At 41.2% G+C, this 23,498-nt stretch overlaps 1 protein-coding gene across 1 annotated transcript; it reads left to right on the forward strand.

Moving 5' to 3' along the window:
- Positions 1–5,423: 5,423 nt before the first annotated feature.
- LOC120936072 (fucolectin-5-like) lies at positions 5,424–23,117 on the forward strand. The gene is made up of 4 exons (XM_040348174.1): positions 5,424–5,576; positions 14,486–14,565; positions 17,577–17,877; positions 22,830–23,117. Exons 2-4 carry the CDS (start codon positions 14,508–14,510, stop codon positions 22,987–22,989), a joined length of 519 nt encoding a protein of 172 aa, XP_040204108.1. The 5' UTR covers positions 5,424–5,576; positions 14,486–14,507; the 3' UTR covers positions 22,990–23,117.
- Positions 23,118–23,498: the final 381 nt, after the last annotated feature.

Below are 23,498 nucleotides of genomic sequence, written 5' to 3' on the forward strand. Positions count from 1 at the left end.
TATGTGAAGCTTCAATAAAAGTATTTTTAGAAGTGCAGCCGCCCGGAATAATTTCCTTATGTTGCACAGCATGCAAGCTGGGCTAGCACCTGGCTAGTGTGTGTGTGGGGGGATTAACCAGACACTCACTCGCCTGAAGCGGCTTTTTTTGTTTCATTGATGATTGGTCTTGTAGTCTTCTGGGATGTGTAATGTTATCCCAGGAGGGTATGGGAAGGGGAGGCATGACAACATTATCCTCCCCATGCAAGAAATAAGGAACTGGGAGCTAGTACCTCCTGAAAATGTGTGACAGGGAGGGTTAGAAGGAGGTTTGCAGTCTATTTTAATTGTTATAAAAATAAAGTGTATTCACAACCAAGAAGTAAAAAATATTCTTGAAAGATGAGATAACAATGTGTATGTTCAGCATTAAACTTGTCGCCATATAGTTTGATTATATAACCATTTTGTAAGATAAACCAGTAACTATGCAGAGTACGAACCTAAGCAATTATTATATTTAGATCCAGTCAGATGAACTTGTACTATAATTTAAAGGGTTAGTGCACCTTTAGCAAAAAAATAAAAATAGTGCCTAGACATGTGCACTGTCGAAAAATGTGTTTGTTTTCATTTCATTCATTATTTGTTTTTTTCGGAAATTCGAAAATTCGTCAATTCAAAAATTCTGAAATTTGTGAATTTGTAAATTAGAAAATTCGGAATTCAGAAATTAGAAATTTCTAAATTCGTAAATTAAAAAATTTGTAAATGCGGAATTTGTAAATTTTGCAAATTTGAAAATTCGGAATTACAAAATTTTGTAAATCAGAAAATTTCGTAAATTTTGAAATTCGAGCATTCGAAAATTTGGAAATGTGGAAATTCAAAAATAAGAAAGTAAAATCCAAAAATTTGAATGAACGAAAATCCAAAAATCCCCAAATTCGAAATAATAAATTGTAGATATTGTGATTTCCTTACAAATTTGACTGTTAGTGAATGTAACAAATACAAATTTATCTATCTGAAGTTACCAATTATTCCAAATAAATAATTCCGCATCTAAACAAATGAAACAAAACAAAATAATAAATATTATTATTGTTATTTATTATTATTTATCTGTTACGTTCCATTCGTTATTACGGATAATTCTTAACGTTTGATAAATTTGTATTCATTACGTTCACTAACAGTCAAATTTGAAAGGACCAATACCTATAATTTAATAGTTAGTAATAGTTAAAGCGGATGTGCCACTAAAAAAATATATTAAAAGCCAGCAGCTACAAATACTGCAGCTGCTGACTTTTAATATAAGGACACTTACCTGTCCTGGAGTCCAGCGCCGTCCGCAGCAGATGACGAGCGATCGCTCGTCACCCTGCTGCTCCCCCCTCCATCCACGGTGAGGGAACCAGGAAGTGAAGCACTCTGGCTTCACTGCCCGGTTCCCTACGGCGCATGCGCGAGTCGCGCTGCGCCCGCCGATTGGCTCCTGCTGTGTGCTGGGAGCCGAGTGTTCCCAGCATACAACGGGGGACGGACGGGATGCCAGGAAAAAACCCGTCCTTTGCCCATATCGTGTGGCCGGAAGTGGGTGCAAATACCTGTCTGTAGACAGGTATCTGCACCCCCTCCCCCTGAAAGGTGTCAAATGTGACACCGGAGGGGGGGAGGGTGCCGATCAGCGCGACTTCACTTTAGGGTGGACATCCGCTTTAAGTTATTATTAGTTAGCTATTATTTCAGATTTTCGGGTTTTTGATTTTTTTTTTTTTAGATTTTTGTTCTTATTTTCTTATTTTCATTCTTTTGGATTTTTCGGGCCTTGGGGATTTGTAGAAGATTTTGGTTAGTAGACCGAAGAATGCGATTGGTGGTGTGGTGTTTTATTTTCTCGCACAGATATTGGGGGGCGGTTCCTTGTACACATTTGTGCGTCAGGCAGAGGGCCTTAAATGTGATTCTGTCCTTTACGGTCAACCAATGGAGAGACCTCAGGGAGGGAGAAATTGACTCCCATGTTTTTTTTTTCCCATTACCAGTCGTGCCGCTGTGTTCTGGACGACTTGTAGATGGGCAATCTGGTATTTTGGGAGCTCGAGGTAAAGGGAGTTGGCATAGTCGAGCCTGGAGTTGATTATTGTACCAACCACTACTGCGGTGTCTTTTTCCAGGATGAACGGAACAAGTCTTCGTATCAGACGGAGAAGATGGTGGGATCCACTGACTACGGACCCAATTTGTGCATCCATTGTCATGTCAGAGTCAAAAATTACTCCGAGACTTTTGACCTTGGTGCTTGGGGTAATGGTCTGTCCCAATATGGGCAGGGGGTGTCCATATTGCACCAGCAAGTCTCTTTTTGCTTGCGTGAAGCAGAAGGAGTTCTGTTTTTGATCCATTAAGTTTAAGGTGACTTTCTGTCATCCAATTAACCATCAAAGTGAGGCATTTTTCAAGTCTGACGTGTTGGTCCTTTTTGTTGTTTATTCGAAAGTAGAGTTGAGTGTCGTCGGCGTAGGAGTGGTAGAGTACATCCTGGTTACTGATAATTTTGAGGAGTGGGCGAAGATAGATATTGAATAGCACGGGTGACAGGGGGGACCCTTGGGGGACTCCACATGTCAGAGTTCGTGCTTCCGAGGTGAATGGTCCCAGATTCACTATCTGGGATCGATTTTCCAGGAATGAAGCGAACCATGGTAGATCGGAGTCAGCGACTCTGGCTACTTCTGTGAGCCGAGTCAGCAACATTTTGTGATCTACTGTGTTGAAGGCCGCACTAAGGTCCAGCAGGATCAGAAGACATGATTCTCCTTCGCCTGCTGCTTCGAGGGCATCATCCCATATTATGAGAAGTGCCGTTGGAGTGCGGCCATCCGGATATAGAAAATAATTCAATCCGGATGGCCGCACTCCGACAACGATTTCTTTATTGGTTAAAACCATACATCAAAAGAGGCAATCAACAGCTGACATGTTTCACACTGTAACTCTTGGTGCTTAGTCATAGCTGAGTAAGCACCAAGAGTTACAGTGTGAAACATGTCAGCTGTTGATTGCCTCTTTTGATGTATGGTTTTAACCAATAAAGAAATCGTTGTTGGAGTGCGGCCATCCGGTTTGAATTATTTTCTATATACCTTAAGGGTGTGGTTCCAGTATCCACAAGCAGGTGTCTCCCAGTAGCCAGCAGATTTAACCAATAAAGAAATCATTGTTGGAGTGCGGCCATCTGAATTGAATTCTTTTCTATTTGCTATTTGCACACTGAGCCAGCACCATCATTTTGAGAAGGAGAAGACTTTTTTGTGAAAAAAAAATATGGTTGCGCTAACCCTAAAGAGATTGCACAACTAAGTGCACAGCTACAAATAACATTGTGAATACATCAACACATGAGTGAAAAATGTAAATATCCCCAAAAAAGTATTATGAATGTCAAATAAATAAACCATACATATGTGAAAAAAATCCAACAGTGATATCTTAACTGAAAACTAATAAAAATTACGAATCAACCGTGAGTCAAAGTTCATAAAAATTAAAATATATAAAATTATATAAAGTCCTTGTACCCGTGCAAAAAATAATAATATGCTCAGAGAAGATGATCCATAAGTGCAAGCTCTTCAGAATATAAAGGGAAGCTGCTGTGAAATCTACCACCAGATAGAATAAAATGCCTCCTTACCAGAGCTCCGTGACCGCCTGTGACAGAGGATCCGGAGAAGCTGGGATTAAAAAGCATGATTTTCTCCAAAGATACCCAAATTGGACAGCAATCTCAATCGGCACATTCCGTAGACACTCAATGGATCTCAGACTCGTGTGTATGTACCATGTGAAAGACATAATGGGGGTTATTTACGAAAGGCAAATCCACTTTGCACTGCAAGTGCGCTATAATCTGTGTGCATGTGTGCGCTATAATCTGTTTTGCACTTGGACGTGCAGTCGCTGTAGATCTGAGGGGGACATGCAAGGAAAATAAAAAACAGAATTTTAGCTTGCACATGATTGGATGATAAAATCAACAGAGCTTCCCCTCATTTCAGATCTTCCCCTTAAATCTACAGCGACTGCACCTCCAAGTTGCCTTTCGTAAATAACCCCCAATGCTTCCATAGTGCAAACCGTTTTGAAGTTTATTGAAATAAAAAGGTAGCACAGTAACAATTATACAGTAATAAAAGGCCTTAAGCCTGTTGTTGCCGGCCGGACACAAACAGGCAAACCCGTCCTACTGGATGTATGAGAGTAATGGGTGATGACGTCAGCACGCAGCTCCGCTCTGGCAGTTATCGTTTTCACAATAGAGTTGCATCTTCCAGGGGCACTTGTGGCCCCTAGAAGATGTAACTCTATTGCGAAATGACGTAGGGCTGAGCAGAGCGGCGTGCTGACCCATCCCTCTTCGGAGAGATCTTTGCGCGACAAGTTCACTCGGAATTTCTGCCTCTCTCCTCCTTCCCCCACCGTCGGACCATTCAGAAAGTGCAGCACGCTTTGCACATGCATGGTAGGGAATCGGCTGTGAAGCCGAAAGGCTTTACTGCTGGTTTCCCTTACCACGAATGGCAGTGTCAGCATCCGAGAGCCAATCAGAAAATAGGCTGGATTCCAGGATAGGTAAATGTCCCAATATTAAAAGTCAGCAACTACAGTATGTGTAGCTGCTGACTTTTAATTTTGCTGGGGGGGGGGGGCGGAAATCCACTTTAATTAATAGTATACTGTAGAAGGGTGCCTCAATCTACTGGCTAGTAAATTATAAAAATAAATACCATTCTACTGGTCCAAATCATTTGGTAGAGGGGAGATTATGATGTGGGGTTGTTTTTCAGGGGTTGGGCTTCTCCCCTTAGAGCCAGCGAAGGAAATTCTTAAGGTGTCAGACATTTTGAACAATTTCATGCTCCCAACGTTTTGGGAACAGTTTGGGGATGACCCCTGTCTGTTACAACATGACTGCGTACCAGAGCACAAAGCAAGGTCCATACAGACATGGATGAGCAAGTTTGGGGTGGAGGAACTTGACTGGCCTGACCTCAACCTGATAGAACACCTTTGGGATGAATTAGAGCGGAGACTGCGAGTCAGGCCTTCTTGTCCAACATCAATGCCTAACCTCTCAACTGCGCTTCTGAAGGAATGGTCTAACATTCTTATAGACACACTCCTAAACCTTGTGGACAGCCTTCCCAGAAGAGTTAAAGCTGTTATAGCTGAAAAGGGTGGGCCAACTGAATATTGAACCCTACAGACTAAGACTGGGATGACATTAAAGTTTGTGTGCATGTAAAGGCAGATGTCCCAATACTTTTGACAATATAGTGTATAATGTGTCCCATAAGAAGCCATCCTGCGTTTCCCCATATCTAATTTCTCAGTTGTGCTGGTAGTGGATTTCCTGTGCTGGAAGATAAGAATTTATAAAAATAACTGTTGCACAATAATTATCCTGACACAACGAAAAACAGTAGCGCGGTCTCATCAGAAACTGTAAATGTATGTAACTGTTCTTGCAATTTTAACTAGTATTGGAGGAAGATTCCCTACGGTAGAAAGCTATTCTTTCTTAGGTATGTTGTAGTAGTAGCAATAATGATGATAATAATAATACTAATAACACTAATAATGACAATAACACTTACAGTATAATACTAATAACACTATTAATGATAATAATAATACTAATAACACTTACAGCATAATACTAATATCACTAATAATGATGATAATAATAATAATAATAATAATAATAATAATAATAATAACAACACTTACAGCATAATACTAACACTATATAATGATAATAATAACACTTACAGTATAATACTAATAACACTAATAATGATAATAATAATACTAATAACACTTACAGCATAATACTAATATCACTAATAATGATGATAATACTAATAATAATAACAACACTTACAGCATAATACTAACACTATATAATGATAATAATAACACTTACAGTATAATACTTATAACACTAATAACACTATTAATGATCATAATAATACTAATAACACTTACAGCATAATACTAATATCACTAATAATGATGATAATAATAATAATAATAATAATAATAATAATAATAATAATAATAACAACACTTACAGCATAATACTAACACTATATAATGATAATAATAACAACACTTACAGTATAATACTAATAACACTAATAACACTATTAATGATCATAATAATACTAATAACACTTACAGCATAATACTAATATCACTAATAATGATGATAATAATAATAATAATAATAATAATAATAATAATAATAATAATAATAATAATAACACTTACAGCATAATACTAACACTATATAATGATAATAATAACACTCACACTATAATACTAATAATACTAATAACACTTACAGTATAATTGAATAAAGGTTGGAATTTGGGTCCCAAACCAAAGACCAGGGAAGTTGTGGGCAATTGGACTATTACGGTACGATAAGCAAAGGTAAGGAATACACATGTGAAGGAAAGTACAAATTGTTATTAATATGGCTGTAAAACAATAAAATACAAACAAACATGAAATTAAAAAAGTGACACTCCATGTGTATCACCACAGTAAACGACCCCTAAGAGGGGGAAGGTCATAGTGGGAGTAGAGGTCACTAGAAGTTTCTCTACTAGTTTTGCGGGCAAAGACGCTTCTTCAGGAGAACAGTCTATGACCCCCACCATCCGCAGGGGCAGGAATGACCAGGTGAGGTCTCCTTCAGCGACGAGCGGGGGACATGTGTGTGGATGGACTTAGAATCTGTACTGGTAAGTAACAGGAGTATGGGGTCCCTGGAAAAGGGACCCAGCCGGAACTGGTGCTGGGACAACATGGTGATTGAAGGCAGCAAAGGTGCTGCTTGGTGCAGGGGTCGGGATTTCTGCCACTTTATCCAGTGCTCAGTTACCCTGGCTACTATCTCCAGTCCCAGGTGCCATTGCTTGTGCTTTTTACCCCTGCACCAAGCAGCACCTTTGCTGCCTTCAATCACCATGTTGTCCCAGCACCAGTTCCGGCTGGGTTCCTTTTCCAGGGACCCCATACTCCTGTTACTTACCAGTACAGATTCTAAGTCCATCCACACACATGTCCCCCGCTCGTCGCCGCAGGAGACCTCACCTGGTCACTCCTGCCCCCGCGGATGGTGGGGGTCATAGACTGTTCTCCTGAAGAAGCGGCTTTGCCCGCGAAACTAGTAGAGAAACTTCTAGTGACCTCTACTCCCACTATGACCTTCCCCCTCTTAGGGGTCGTTTACTGTGGTGATACACATGGAGTGTCACTTTTTTAATTTCATGTTTGTTTGTATTTTATTGTTTTACAGCCATATTAAATAAAAATGTGTACTTTCCTTCACATGTGTATTCCTTACCTTTGCTTATCGTACCGTAATAGTCCATTGCCCACAACTTCCCTGGTCTTTGGTTTGAGACCCAAATTCCAACCTTTATTCAATTTAGAACCCTGGATGATGGTACTTTTAATTAATTCTATATCATATGTACCCTATAGAGGCTAACTTTATATCACTTACAATATAATACTAATAACAATAATAATGATAATAATAATAACACTTACAGCATAATACTAATAACACTAATAATGATAATAATAACACTTACAGTATAATACTAATAACACTTACAGCATAATACTAATAACACTAATAATGATAATAATAACACTTACAGTATAATACTAATAACACTAATAATGATAATAATAACACTTACAGTATAATACTAATAACACTTACAGCATAATACTAATAACACTAATAATGATAATAATACTAATAACACTTACAGTATAATACTAATAACACTAATAATAATAATAATTATAAGAATAACAATAATAATATTATAATGCTAATAATAAAACAACTTTATTTGGAATGATCACATTACAGCGATTGCTGATTCAGCACTCTTTGATTCTCTTAAATATTTGTCTGTACATTCTGTCTGATCACGTAGTTTAGGATTCCAGATTATTCCTTGTATATCAGATGATTCTCCATATGTATCTTCAGAAGATGAACGCGCACATGCCAATTTTCAGCTTTCAGCGCTCTCGCACTTTCGATGACAATTGCGGGGTCATGCTACGCTGTACCCAAATGACATTTTTATCATTTTGTTCGCACAAATAGAGCTTTCTTTTGGTGGTATTTATTTTTTAATTTTTTTATTAATTAAATGTTATTAATTTTTTCATTTTTAGCGATATAAGCAAAAAAAAACAATATTTTCTTCTTTCTATTTTATAAGAAATCCAATCAAATTGAATTTTGTCATAAATGTAAGCCAAAATGTATTCTGCTACAAGTCTTTGGTAAAAAAAAATCCTGTTAAGTGTATAATAATTGGTTTGTGTGATCACGGACATATGTACGCAGATGATCATGTACAGATGTGCGTAGGTGATCGCGGACATATGTGTGCAGATGATCATTGGGACATGTGATTTTACTGGGACATGTGGAGGACAGGTGTTTTTACTGTGCGGGGACAGTGTTTTGGGGACATTATTTTGGGGACTTTGTGTGTTTAAACTGTTGTGACACTAGGCTGGTGATCAGTGTGTAAAAAGCTGTAAAAAAAACAGCTAATTTTCACTGATCACTAGCTGGGCTGCAGCAATTCCTCTCCTCTCCTCACTGACAACTTATGTGTGAGGAGAGGAGAGCCAATCGCCTAGCAACCGGCTCTCTGTTTACATCACATGACGGCTGTGATTGGACACATTCATCATGTGATCAGGAGGGCCAATCACAGAGCCCTCTTGCCGATCTGAGATGTGCCGCGTCCGGGTGACACGAGCGCATCGGGATCGCGCTGCTCTGCGGGCACGCACGCACGTGACCCCCCCTCCTTCTGAGGGATGTTTCTGAATGTCCACTCAGAAGGAGGAAGCGCCCAACCGGCTGTATATATGCAGTGGCTGGGTGGGATGTGGTTAAAGACAGCCCATTTGGAGGCACCAAAGACAGTCCTAAAAAAAGTGCATTTGCCGATTCTGAATTTGGCCAGAGCGGTGTGGAGAGAGTCCAAACACATTGTAGGATTTAAGGACACTGACTACTTAGCATAACCCCATGTTTTCTCAATTACTACATTTTATGGACTACTCTTTCTGGGAATAAAAAGGGTTAACTACTCTAGAGGATATCTATAATGGCACTGTTCTTTCACCCTTTGTTGACTTTGACCTACCCCCGTACAAACTTTTATAAATACCTTCAACTTCATGCTCAGTTTAGGACTAACGTCTCAAAATTTTTCAATTACCCACTCACAGGCATATTAAAGTCGCAAGGTCCTGGAGGACTCATATCTGAAGTCTATACCTAACTTTTAAATGCTGCTGTTAGCAAAAATCCACCAAATGGCAACAAATCATACCATATTTAACAGAGGAGGATTGAGAAGAGGCTCGTTCCTCTCATTTACAGGTGTCTCCAGCCATTAATAAACAAGTTGACACAACTATACATGATACAACAGTCTTACCTTACACCAGTTCATACACCCCCCCCCCCCGGGGCACCCTACCCCCGTGTGCATGCCTCTGCCATGTTACCCCGGCTCTGCTTGCCCACTTGCCCACATAGAGCTTTGTGATGTAGATGGGAATACCACTAGAACAAAGAAGATTCCACATATGGAAATACATCATCTATCATGTGATACATCTCCCATACAGTCATCGCTCTCTGTTTAAATCTACCACACTATAAAGACCATTTCCTGTCTTCCAAGGGTCTGATGAAGAGGAATCCCCTCGAAACGCGTTAGCCATTTATTTAGCCTATACACTTGCATGGGTTCTAATTAATTATTTTTTATTTATTACTTTTATCATTTTACTAAATTAGAACATTATAACTTATTTATTTATGAACATGTAGTCATTTTCTTTGTATTCATTCATTTTGTGTAGAATAAACTTTTTTTTTTCATTTGATCCATGCGTTAGTTCACAAGCCTTCTTTCTCCTTTGTTACTTAGCTCTTTCGGACTTCCTGCGGTCAGTTTAGGCAGCAGGACACGGATGGGCTCTTTGTAAAATTTATCATATTATTTGAAAATACTACCACCGTGTAATAAGGCCGCCAGCACGAGTGCAGGAGAATATCTTTTCTGTTTACACCTATACTTGCCCACCTGTGGGCCTGGGACCACCAAAGCAGGTGCCACCAGTTAGAGGTGGAGGGAGCCGAGTGAACATCCGCTCTCTTATCCTTCTTGTTGCTGATCCGGAATCGGTGTGTAAAATGTCACTTCTGGGTCCCCCTGTCAGTTTCCCCAGCCAGTATGTCTAGGAAAAAATGTAATGCAGTGTAATCTGCATTGCATGACATTTAGTGGAGCACATCGGAGACATCCAGGGTCTTTTTTGAACCTGGATGTGTCATTAAAGAGAAAAATCATCACATAGAGGACTTTTTGTCCCTTATGTGATGAAAAGAAAAGTTAAGTAAGCATTTATTTTTAAATTGTAAAAAATGTAAGTTCCACCTAAGCATATATAATTCCCTTCAAATGTTGAGACCCCCAACTCTTACATATACGTATGTACAAATCTAAACACACAAATCGGAGGGAACTTACACATGAAAACATTGATTGAAGTACACATGTTACGTATCACTGAGCACGCCGGAGTGAGAGCAAATTTTTTAGCAGCAGAACTTCTACATAACGCTAAAATGGTTACATACGGGAGGCTTTTTTTTTTTGTAAAACATATTTTATTGAGTTCAGTCACATCTTACAGTTTAGCAATACTCGTTAGTAACAGTGACGTACATTTTTCCATTACAACAAAACAACAAAGAAAACACAAAGAAATATCCGAAGGTAGCCAAAACAAGTAAAGCATAAGAAGATTATTCTTGAGAGTAGGGTGGATGGCTCGCCTACCCTCCTCAGTTATCTAAGCACAGCGCGTTTCGGGCTCTGGTATTGCCACGAGTGGAGAACCACCCTAGGCGGTTCCAGGAGCGACCCTTACGGGGGGCTTTTAAAGTGTCTCCTATAGAAAATATAGGGCACTATTTTTTGACGCCATTTCACGGGCGTGATCACATTTAAAGTTTGACATGTTGGGTATCTATTTGCTCGGTGTGACCTCATCTTTTATATTTGACCAAAATTTGGATAATTTGTTGCATGTGTGCCCTAAATTAACCACTTAACGACCCGCCCATAGACAAAATACGTCTACAGGGCGGTTCGTTAACTCTGGGAGGGCGTACATTGACGTCCTCCCAGAATCACGCACCCGGCGCATCACGGATCGTGGTAAATTGCCACTGATAGTGGCCGTTTACCACGTGATCGCTCCGTCCCAATGACGGAACGATCACATGTAAACAAACCAGCGTCATTTGATGACGCCGGTTCCTCCCTCCTCTCTCTGTACTGATCGGTACAGTGTGAGAGGAGAGAGCGGGTGTCAGCAGCGCTGTGGGCTGGATCTGCAATACCCTCGCACAATACTCTGCAATACCCCTGCCAGTACTCTGCAATACCCCGCACAATACTCTGCAATACCCCCGCACAATACTCTGCAATACCCCCGCACAATATTCTGAAATACCCCTGCCAGTACTCTGCAATACCCCCGCACAATATTCTGAAATACCCCTGCCAGTACTCTGCAATACCCCCGCACAATACTCTGCAATACCCCCGCACAATACTCTGCACTACCCCCGCACAATACTCTGCAATACCCTCGCACAATACTCTGCAATACCCCCGCACAATACTCTGCAATACCCAGAAAATACTCTGGAAAAATGCGTTTTAACCACTTCCTGCCCGCCGGCCGTCATATGACGTCCTTGACTTTGTGCAGGGATATCTGAATGATGCCTGCAGCTACAGGCATCATTCAGATATCATCTTTTTCAGACAGGGATTCTCTAAACCATAATAATGATCATGGTGGCTGTTCCACCTCTTGATCGTTCTTACGGGAGGCGAAAGGGGACGTCCCCCCCTCCCGTCGCCCTCCGGTGCTTCTTCTGACTCACTGCTACGTTCAAAGCCAGGATAGTTTTTTTATTTTTTTATTATTTCAGGCTTCCCAAGCTAGAGGTGAGATGTGGGGTCTTATTGACCCCATATCGCACTGTAAATAGGACCTGTCATGTTATATTCCTATTACAAGGGATGTTTACATTCCTTTTAATAGGAATAAAAGTGATCAAAACATTTGTTTTTGGGGAAAAACATGTCAAACTAAAATAAATAAAGTAAAATGAACAATAAAAAATAAATACAAATAATTGAAAGCGCCCCTGTTCCCGTGTGCTCATATACAGAAGCGAACGCACACGTAAGTCCCGCCCACATATGAAAACGGTGTTCAAACCACACATGTGAGGTCTCGCTGCGAACGTTAGAGCGAGAGCAATAATTTTGGCCATAGACCTCCTCTGTAACTAAAAATATGTAACCAGTAAAAATATTTAAAATGTCACCTATGAGGATTTTTAAGTAGCAAAGTTTTGAAGGGTGACATGTTGGGTATCTATTTACTTGGCGTAACTTCATCTTTCATATTATGCAAAAACATTGGGCTAACTTTAATGTTTTTTTTTTAAAGCACAAAACAGTTTTATTTCCAAAAAAAACGCGTTCGAAAAATTGCTGTGCACGATAAAAAAGTTGCAACGACCACCATTGTATTCTCTAGGGTCTTTGCTAAAAAAGCATATATATAATGTTTTGGGGTTCTATGATATTTTCTAGCAAATAAATTATGACTTTTACATGTAGGAGAGGAATGTCAGAATTGGTCTGGGTGCTCCAGAAAGCCTGATGGTGCTCCCTGCATGTTGGGCCTCTGTATGTAGCCAGGCTGTGTAAAAGTCTCACACATGTAGGAATAGCAGAATGTGTTTTGGGGTGTAATTTGTGGTATGCATATGCTGTGTGTGAGAAATAACCTGCTAATATGAAAATTTTGTGAAAAAAAAAATCTTGATTTTGCAAAGAATTCTGGGAAAAAATTACAACTTCAAAAACACACCATGCCTCTTTCTAAATACCTTGGAATGTCTTCTTTCCAAAAAGGGGTCATTTGGGGGGTATTTGTACTTTTCTGGCATGTTAGGGTCTCAAGAAATGAGATAGGCCATCAGTACTTCAGGTGTGATCAATTTTCAGATATTGGCACCATAGCTTGTGGACGCTATAACTTTCACAAAGACCAAATAATATCCACCAATTTGTACTTTTTTTTTACCAAAGATATGTGGTATAGGTATAACTTTTGGTCAAAATTTATGAAGAAAAATTACAAATTTGCTAAATTTTATAACAGAAACAAAGAAAAATTCATTTTTTTACAGAATTTTCAGTCTTTTTTCTTTTATAGCGCAAAAAATAAAAAAACCAACGTTGATTAAATACCACCAAAAGAAAGCTCTATTTGTGGGAAAAAAAGAACAAAAAATTCATTTGGGTACAATGTTGTATGACTGAGTAATTGTCATTCAAAATGTGAGAGCACCGAAAGCTGAAAATTGGTCTGGTTATTAAGGGTGTTTAAGTGCCCAGTTGTCAAGTGTTGTCAGGGGAGGCAAGTGAGGCAAAGCCTCATCTGCCATGAAAATAAAGAAAAAAAACAATCAACTTTGAGGGTCGTAGCTCAGCGACCTGGGGTCACAGAGACCCTAAATTTAGGGGGTAGGTAGCTTAAGTGCTACCCCACCATGGGGCTCCTATCATCTATGGTTTCCGAGATACGGGGCTCCTTGCACAGCCTGTCAGAAGCTACATACAGAGCGGCCAGGTTAAATTCAAGCTGACACACTCTGTTTGCAGCAGACTGAGAGGTTGAGCTCACAATGAGGCACCAAGCTCAATGGACAGCTTGGAGACTTGGACTGATAATAAAGTACCATTGGCCCAAGCTGCTCATTAAAAATGCTGCAGTGGAGGCACGCCTCTCACAGCAGTGTCATAGAAGGGGGCGTGTGTTTAAAAGACAAAATTCTGTCCATGTCCCTGTTGCAAATTTTTCCTCACTTATTTCCAATGAAATCATTGTGAAATATGGAGACAGCATCCCAAAATCAGGGATGGGCACTTTTTGTCTGAGGACACCATTCTAAAGACAGGTATGTCTGGTCATCCTATTGTAAGCTGGGCAATGTGGAAGGCAATGACATCAAGTCTCTGGCCTTGCTTGATACAAAAAAAACAATTGATCCTGTAGGTTGGGGATATATGCTCTGTTATATAAATACACTAGTATCATCAATTAACATTTGATGTGCCCTATCCATTCCTTTTAGTTATGTAAAATCTCTCCAGCAGGGACTCAGATAAAAGCACAATTTTAATAGAATTGACAGGTTCGGACTTCCGACAAACTTTTTGTTGCAATATAAAGGTCTGATCATGTTCTGTATGTTTTCCTTTAGGTGTATCTACAGGATCATAAGAATGATATTTCTACAGTCTGTTGCCCTCTTGTGGACTCTCTTTGGAGTTACTGCCGAATGTAAGAACCAAGAATAATATACAGTACAGCTATCATTATAGTGACTATGTTATTCTGTAAAAAAAATAATAATCTCTAAATAAAAAAAAAGTATACTTGTTCCTCACACTGCACCCAGTGGAGTTGATTTACTAAAGGCAAGTCGGCTGTTAATTTTGCAGGTGGAATTTTCCCTGAGGTTAGTGGATGAGATGAAGGTAGGCTGGCTTCCATCATCCAAATATTTATGTTCTCTAGACTGGGATGGAGGACTGTACTGGGTGGGCTCTACTAAGGGTTTATAGGATGGGGAGGTCTATCCTGGAAGGTGCCTCTGTTCAGAGGAAATCTGTATTGGGTGGGGGGTGGGGGTTCTGTGCTGAGGGGTTGCACTGGGATTGATAACTAACTGTACTGGGTGGGCTGTACTGAGGGGTTAAGATGGGGAGGTCTGTCCTGGGAGGTGCCTCTGTTCAGAGGGAGTCTGTATTGGGTAGGGGGAGGGGGGGGGTTGTGCTGAGGGGTTGCACTGGAACTGAAAACTGTACTGGGTGGGCTGTACTGAGGGGTTAGGATGGGGGGGTCTGTACCTGGAGGGGGTCCATAATCGGGGGGTCTGTATGGGGGGGTACAGTGCTGAAGGTTTAGGCTGGGAGGGGGACTATACTTAAGGGGGTCTGTGCTGAGGGGTTAGGATGGGAGGGGGGTATGTACTGGGGGTCTATACTGAAGGGTTAGGATAAGCGGGCAGTTATACTGGGGGGTTGTACTGAGGGGTTAGGATAAGAGGGGGTCTGTTTTGAGGGGTTATGATAGCAGGGGGGTTTGTACAGGGGATGAAAGGGGAGTTGAACTGGGGGGCTTTACTGAGGGGTTAGAAAAGGAGGGGGATCTGTATTTAGGGTTCAGGATGGGAGAGGGATTTGTACTGGGGGGTCTGTACTGAGGGGTTACAATGAAAGGGGAGTTGTATTGGAGGGCTGTACTGAGGGGTTAGGATGATAGGGGGTCTGTATTGAGGGGTTAGGTTAGGAGGGGGATTTGTACTAGGGGGGGTCTGTACTGAGGGGTTAGGATAATAGGGGAGTCTGTACTCGGGGGTTAAGATAGGAGGGGGATCTGTACTGAGGGGTCAGGATGGAAGGGGGATTTTTACTGAGGGGTTAGAATTGAAAGGGGAGTTGTATTGGAGGGCTGTACTGAGGGGTTAGGATAATAGGGGTTCTGAACTGAGGGGTTAGGATAGAAGGGGGGTCTGTATTTAGGGGTTAGGATAGAAGGGGGGTCTGTATTTATGGGTTACGATAGAAGAGGGGTCTGTTTTGAGGTGATAGGGTGGGAGGGAAGATCTGTACTGAGGGGTCTGTATTGAGGGGTTAGGAGGGATAGGAGGGTCATCCTGGGGTTTTGTACTGAGGGGTTAGGATAGAAGGGGAGTCATATTGGGGTGGGGTCTGTACACTACATAGGAGGTTAGGATAGGAGGTTTTTTTTCTGAAAAGGGTCAATACTGAAGAGTTAAGCTGGAAGGGGGATTTGTACTGGGGGGTCTGGACTGGTGTTATACTGGACTGGTGTTAGACTGTATTGGCGTCATCGTTTCCTTGGGGACACGTGCGGTACTCATTTTGCTGACCAGGCTGCAGGAATTAGCCTTGGTAATCCTATACAATATCCTTGGGTTTATATACCCAGGATTTTGAGATTGCCTTATTATACGCTATTACCTATCTTGCCCAGCCCAGCACTGTGAGCCTTGAATTACCGCATGTTCAGATCCCTGGATCCGAAATTTTAGTGCCTACCAGCACCTGACTGTCCGAACACCTGTATGTTTATAATTTAGTGTTTTTGACCATACCCCCACGTTCGGCTGGCTTGATACATTCTGTCCGTCCAGCCACTGTGGGGCTAACACACTACTGTCGCATGTCTACCCCCAATGCGACCTATTTTATGCAATATCCTATGCTCCTGAGGAAGCGCTAAGCGCGTAACATGTAGAGCAAGCTCTTCACCAAACTTTTGGAATACTACACTGGATATACAACTCAACACTGTACCTGTAACTGTGCTCTCTAACGAAGCCTATATATAACAAGATTGTATACTGTTGTAATCACTGCTGTAGTATTAGTTGCTGACTTAATTTCGTAATTTTTTGATTTTATGTCGTTCCACTTTTATGATATTTCATACTAAATAAATCTCTAGTTTTCTACATCTATTTGTACTGTGTGCCCTTAAAGCCCAACTTATTAGTTCTTCTTTCAATTCTCGTTATATCGGGGCGTTGGCACATTATATACAGGTGCATTCGCGGTGTCACCACGTGATATATGCACATTAAAATAGGTCCCCTCTTTCTGGTGTTAGACTAGGAGTTGGGGTCTGGGCTTCGGTTGGTATGTACTGAAGAGTTAGGCTTGGAAGGGTGTCGATACTGAGGTGGTACACTGGATTGGGGGATCCTGGCCTGTGGGGGAGGATTTGTACTGTACTTTCCTGAGCCCTAAACTCTGAGCAATATGCCCTCCTGGGAGTGTGGGTACTGTATAAGTACTGTGACGTGTGTGCTGTGTATACAGTGAGTGGGCTCAGATTTCATTTAACTATTGTCCTTTAAGCCCATCTCATTGTGCAATTTGGCCCCACTTCTGCTGCTTTTTTTCCTTTACTTATTTTTTGTGTCTGTGCAGGAGGAGTTGTAAAAAAAGGATCAACCCGAGGTCCAAGATATGCTAGGTACGCCAAGGCATGATTGGGTATTCTTTCGAAAGCGACATTTCGCCACATTTACTAAGCTCTGGGGAAAATGTTTAATTTTCCTTGTAAAGAGAACAACCTATTTTCCTTTAGTAAATCAACACTAGGGTTTCCTCCCACTGGCTCCTACCCCTTGTAGCCATGTATGAGAAGGCAGGAACCACTGCTTGGGTATGGAGAAGCAGGTATCTGTCTGTTTGTCATGTCTATTTTACTATGTTTGTATACTGAATAATATTTGTATATTTGTTTGCTTATGTTCTCAGATATAAATGCTGCCCTCCGAGGTCGGGCAACTCAGTCTTCAATTTTACGAAGTTCTAACAGCGGCTATCAGTCAGCAGCAATCAATGCAATAGATGGTAACCAGGACTCAGACTTTTCCCACGGCTCCTGCTCCCATACACATAATGACCCATCTCCTTGGTGGAGGGTGGACCTGCTGACATCTTATAGAATCTATCACATCAACATTACTAACAGAGGGGACTGCTGTGCTGAAAGACTGAACGGTGCTGAAATTCTCATTGGAAACTCTTTGTCCAACAATGGAAATGATAATCCCAGGTGAGGTTGGGTTTAGCCTACTTTCTTCCACATACAGTATATGAAAGGGTGAAATCCTCCACCACAATAAGTAAAAACACCTACAGGCAAAAGTCACAGAAACTCCCTATCACGAATGAAATGCCATTTGGGATCACAGGCTAAAAACAAAGGCCCAGATTCACGTAGCACTTACGCCGACGTATCTCGAGATACACCACGTAAGTGCACATATGCGCCGTCGTATCTATGCGCCCTGACTCTGAAAGCAAGATACGCTTGTAAATAGGCTTCATCCGACCAACGTAAGTTTCCTACCCCGTCGTATCGTGGGCGCATATTTACGCTGGCCGCAAGGGGCGCTCCCATTGATTTACGATTCGATTATGCAAATGAGTGAGATACGCCGATTCACGAACGTACTTGCGCCCGGCGCATTAATATACGCGGTTTACGTAGGTCGTACGTCCGGCGTAAAGTTACGACTCATAAAGCAGGTGTAAGTCAGCAGCATCAATGCAAATGGCTGCACCAGGGAACACAGCCGTCGTTATTTACGTCATTTACGTAGTACGTGAATAGGGCTGGGCGTAGGTTACGTTCACGTCTTAGGCAGTGATTCGACGTATCTTAGGGAGTATTTTCGATGTGATTCTGAGCATGCGCACTGGGATGCGTCCACGGGACGGCACATGCGCCGTTCGTTCGGCCCATCATTTGCACGGGGTCACTCTTCATTTAAATGGATCACGCCCACTTCCACCTACTTTGAATTAGGCTGGCTTACGCCTACGAATTTAAGTTACGCCGGCGCAACGTTGGGAGCATTTGCTTTGTGAATTCCATGCTTGCCTCTCTGCGTTGCGTCAGCGTAAAAGAGATATATATGCGCCGATGTATGTGAATCCGGCCCAAAGTTCTGGTCTACTTTTCATTAACCACTTGAAGACCAGGCCTTTTCCTGACACTTTTTGTTTTTAACCTCCTGGGCGGTGTTCCCGAGTCTGACTCGGGGTGAGATTTTTGGGCTAGGATCGGTAACCCCGAGTCAGACTCAGGCTCGCCTTGCTGGATGTACAGGGAGTTTTTACTTACCTTGTCCCTGGATCCAGCGATGCCACCGCGCTGTGTGAGCGAGCGGGACCTCGCTCGATTCACACAGCGTCCTCCTGTGCCGCCGATCTCCGTTCCCTGCGACGTTACGATGCACGGGGACGGAGAACGGCGCCAAATTTAAAAAAGTAAACAAACACATTACATACAGTATACTGTAATCTTATAGATTACAGTATACTGTAATCTTATAGATTACAGTACTGTATGTAAAAAAAACTCACCCCCCTTGTCCCTAGTGGTCTGCCCAGTGTCCTGCATGTCATTTTATATAATAAAAACCTTTTTTTCTCCCTGCAAACTGTAGATTGTCCATAGCAACCAAAAGTGTCCCTTTATGTCAAAAATAGTTTTAGATCAGCTAGAAAACAGCGATAATAAATTATAATCACTTGCAGAATTGTGCGATAGCGATTTGTGGGGAAATTTGTCATAAAAAAAAAAAAATAATGACAACGACAATTCTGCAACTGAGCAAATTTCAGTGATTTTGATTTGATTACATTATTGAATATTTTTTATTATAATTATATTATTATTTGTTATAATTATTTATAGTTATTTATTATATTATAATTTATAATTTTGTTTTAAAAAAAATGTCATACCCGGGATGCCTATTAGAATCTTGTTTGGTCAGATTTAAGTGAGTTATTTCTAAAAATTACAGGCCTACAATATAAAACGCCAAATTTCCTTGCAAATAATGGTACCGCTTTCAGCATGTTTTTTCTGAAAGAATCATACCGCCAGGGAGGTTAAGGAAAAATCTGTATTTTTTTGCCAGAAAATTCAAATAGTATATATATATTTAGCAGAGGCCCCAGAGAATACAATTATGGGTTTTTCACAGCGGTTTTTAATTTTTTTTTTGGAAAAAATACACTTTAATGAATTTGAATGCACAAAAACACATAACAATACCTAATTTTTGGTAAAATATAAAATATGGTGTTACGCCGAGTAAATAGATACCTAACATGTCATGCTTTAACAATTAAAGTGGATTTAAACCCGAAATTTTATTTTTTATTAAGGCTTACACCTTGTAAAGTATAGGATTTCATGTCTTCTGTGCCCAGTCTTTCCACGAAGAGTTAATCCAGCTCTGAGCAATCCTCTTATCTTTTTTCAGTGAGATAAAAATAGGAGTCCGTTTCTCCCCCTTGCTGTGAGTGACAGGTCATTTACATATCTCATGTACGAGCCTGAGAGAGACAGACATTCTGTGTACTTCAGATCCCTTCCTCCTTTCTTCTCCAGCTATCCCAGAATTGGCAGCTCCACACCTCATCATGATTGGGCATGCTGAAGTCATGTGGTGACTTTTCTGGGTTTTTTCTCGATGTTAGTGATCATATCAGAAGTTCAGTGTAAGAAATACACAGGAGAAAATGCATGTTGACAAGGGGAGTGCAGAGGTGGGCGGGGAGTCTACTGACATCACAACTCCACCCACCAACCCCGGACAACAGACCCACCCACAGAATCAGGAGGCATGTATATCTCTATAGATCAGCACTATGACAGTAGTTTAGAAAGGATGAGAGTGGATTTACATCCACTTTAACCACTTAACCCCCAGACCATTTTGTTGCTAAATGACCAGGCCACCAGGCCACTTTTTGCAATTCAGCACTGCGTCACTTTAACTCGCAATTGCGTGGTCGTGCGATGTGGCTACCAAACAAAATTTACGTCCTTTTTTTCCCACAAATAGTTTCCTTTTTGTGGTATTTGATCACCACTGCGATCTTTATTTTTTGCGCTATAAACAAAAATAGAGCGACAATTTTGAAAAAAATTCAATATTTTTTACTTTTTGCTATAATAAATATTCCCATAAAGTATATAAAATTATTTTTTTTCCACAGTTTAGGCCAATATGTATTATTTTATATATTTTTGGTAAAAAAAATCACAATAAGCTTTTATTGATTGGTATGCAGAATTTATGGGCACTGATATGCGGCACTGATATGCAGCACTTATGGGCACCAATAGGTGGCACTGACAGGTGGCACTGATGGGCACTAACAGGCAGCACTGACAGGTGGCACTGATGGGCACTGACAGGCGGCACTGATGGGCACTGACAGGTGGCATTGATGGACACTAATAGATGTCACGGATGGGCAGCACTGATTGGGCAGGTACTGACAGGTGTTAATCCTGGGCACTGATTGGCACTGTGATGGACACTGATTGACACTATGGTGGGCACTGATTTGCACTGTGGTGGGCACTGATTTGCACTTTATTGAGCACTGACAGTGGGTTATGATGGGGCATTGACTGGGCACCGATTGGCAACCTAGCGGTATCAACCAGTAAGTGAAACTCCAGAAATGTTATATTGAACCATGTTGCCTTCCAACAGGGTTCCTAAGTAGTTAAGTAGCCAGTTGGCACAAGAGTCTAATAGACAAAAGGAGGCCAAACACATTATCAGTGCTAAAAAGAAAAAATATATATATAGTTCCGCGCCAGAGGATGGGGGCGCTGTGCACATTGTGTGTTCCCAGGAGAAGGAGGAGGAAGTGCACATCTCTGGTCTGAGAGGAAATCTGAGACTAGCTTCACTTCATAAGTCGGTGTGACCTGGAAGACCACTAGGATGGGGGAGACCAAGGAGATAGCTGTGAGGACTTCAGTTTCAGTTAGAGTCTCGCAGAGACATATAGGGGTAGATCTACGTACAACGGCGCATTATTACGCCGGGCGTAGCGTATCTAAGATACACTACGCCGCCATAACTTACCTTTTTTTTTCGAATCCTCAAAGAATTTGCGCCGTAAGTTACGGCGGCGTAGTGTATCTTTGGCGGCGTAATGGCGCGGCATTCAAATCTCTGTGATGGGGGCGTGTTTTATGTAAATACGTCCTGACCCGACGTAAACAACGTTTTTTTTTTAACTGCGCATGCGCCGTCCGTGGGGGTATCCCAGTGCGCATGCTCGAAATTAACCCGGAACAAGCCAATGCTTCCGACGGTGACGTCACTCTACGCAAATCCCTATTCGCGAACGACGTAAAAATTTCAAATTTCTACACAGGAACGACGGCCATACTTAACATTGAGTACGCCTCATAACAGTAGCTTTAACTATACGCTGGAAAAAGCCGAACGCAAACGACGTAAAAAAATGCGCCGGCCGGACGTACGTTCGTGGATCGCCGTAAATAGCTAATTTGCATACTCGACGCGGAATTCGACGGAAACGACACCTAGCGGCCTCCGAAAAATTGCATCTTAGATCCGACGGCGTACTAAGACGTACACCTGTCGGATCGATCCCAGATGCCGTTGTATCTTGTTTTGTGGATACAAAACAAAGATACGACGCAGGAAATTTAAAATTACGCGGCATATCTTTTGTGGATCTGCCCCATACTCTTTACTTTTTGGCTCTTTGGATGCCTCTTCTCCCAGTTAACTGAAAACGCAAACCAAAATCATTCAGTACAACAAAGCATGGTGGACAACCAATAGAGCCATCCTTAAACAATGGACATCCCCCCACCATCAAAGATATTAAACTTGATTTGCTGAACCCACTGCCGAAAAAAAAGCTGGACCTGGTCCTATCCCATCATTGGAAAACACCTAGATTCCACCGCAAGTGGGACCTTTATATCGAGTGTTACGGGACTTGGAGAGCTCAATTCTAAGCGATACCCCGAACACTACCTAGGCCCCCATACACATCCCTATTTCCAGCTAAGAGCTTCAATAAGGCCTCATTCTCATACTATCATACAATGAAGACTGTCCTCCTGAACACTTCATGTTTTTCCTTTTGTTTTCCTATAAACTTCCTAAAAACTTGTTCATTACCATGATAATTTCCTCTCTACAGGTGTGCAATGGTGATCTCAATCCCAGCTGGAGGAACAGAGACCTTCATGTGTAATGGCATGGTTGCCCGATACGTCAATGTCATTTTGCGAGGAAAATCCGATTATCTTCATCTGTGTGAAGTTCAGGTCTTTGGACATTACTTTGAAAATGAAGTCTAATACATTTCCATTGAAAAGAAGGTTTAAATAAATAATGTCATAGGAGGTAAAGGAAAATAAAAAATTAGTATTAGGCAGAAAAAATGCACAGGTAGGGAAGGCAAAAATCAATATAAAGTATAAAAATATAAAGCATATATACAATAAAAATATATGAAATAAAAATATTAAAAAGATACAAGCTTTTGGAACACTAGGCTTCTTCTTTCGGTACTTCTAATGCATTATTATACCTGAAGAAGGATCTTAGTGTTCAGAGAGGTTTTTTTTTTAACATTTTTAGAGAGCCACCAATAGGTAAAACTTGACAATACTGTTTGCCTTCCCTACCTGTGTAATAAGAGTTTTAACTGCTTTATTTAACCACTTCAGCCTCGGAAGATTTTCCCCCTAATGACCAAGTCACTTTTTCCGATACGGCACTGCGTCGCTTTAGCTGACAATTGCGCGGTCGTGTGACGCTGTACCTAAACAAAATTGACGTCCTTTTTTACCAGAAATAGAACTTT

This window comes from Rana temporaria, chromosome 4 (assembly GCF_905171775.1).
Source record: "Rana temporaria chromosome 4, aRanTem1.1, whole genome shotgun sequence".
Classification (NCBI taxonomy): Eukaryota; Metazoa; Chordata; class Amphibia; order Anura; family Ranidae; genus Rana; species Rana temporaria.

Coding starts and splice junctions, on each gene's coding strand:
- LOC120936072 (XM_040348174.1), top strand. CDS start 14,508: ATGATATTTCTACAGTCTGTTGCCCTCTTGTGGACTCTCTTTGGAGTT. Junction 14,566..17,576: donor CTTTGGAGTTACTGCCGAAT/GTAAGAACCAAG, acceptor TTATGTTCTCAG/ATATAAATGCTGCCCTCCGA. Junction 17,878..22,829: donor AATGGAAATGATAATCCCAG/GTGAGGTTGGGT, acceptor TCCTCTCTACAG/GTGTGCAATGGTGATCTCAA.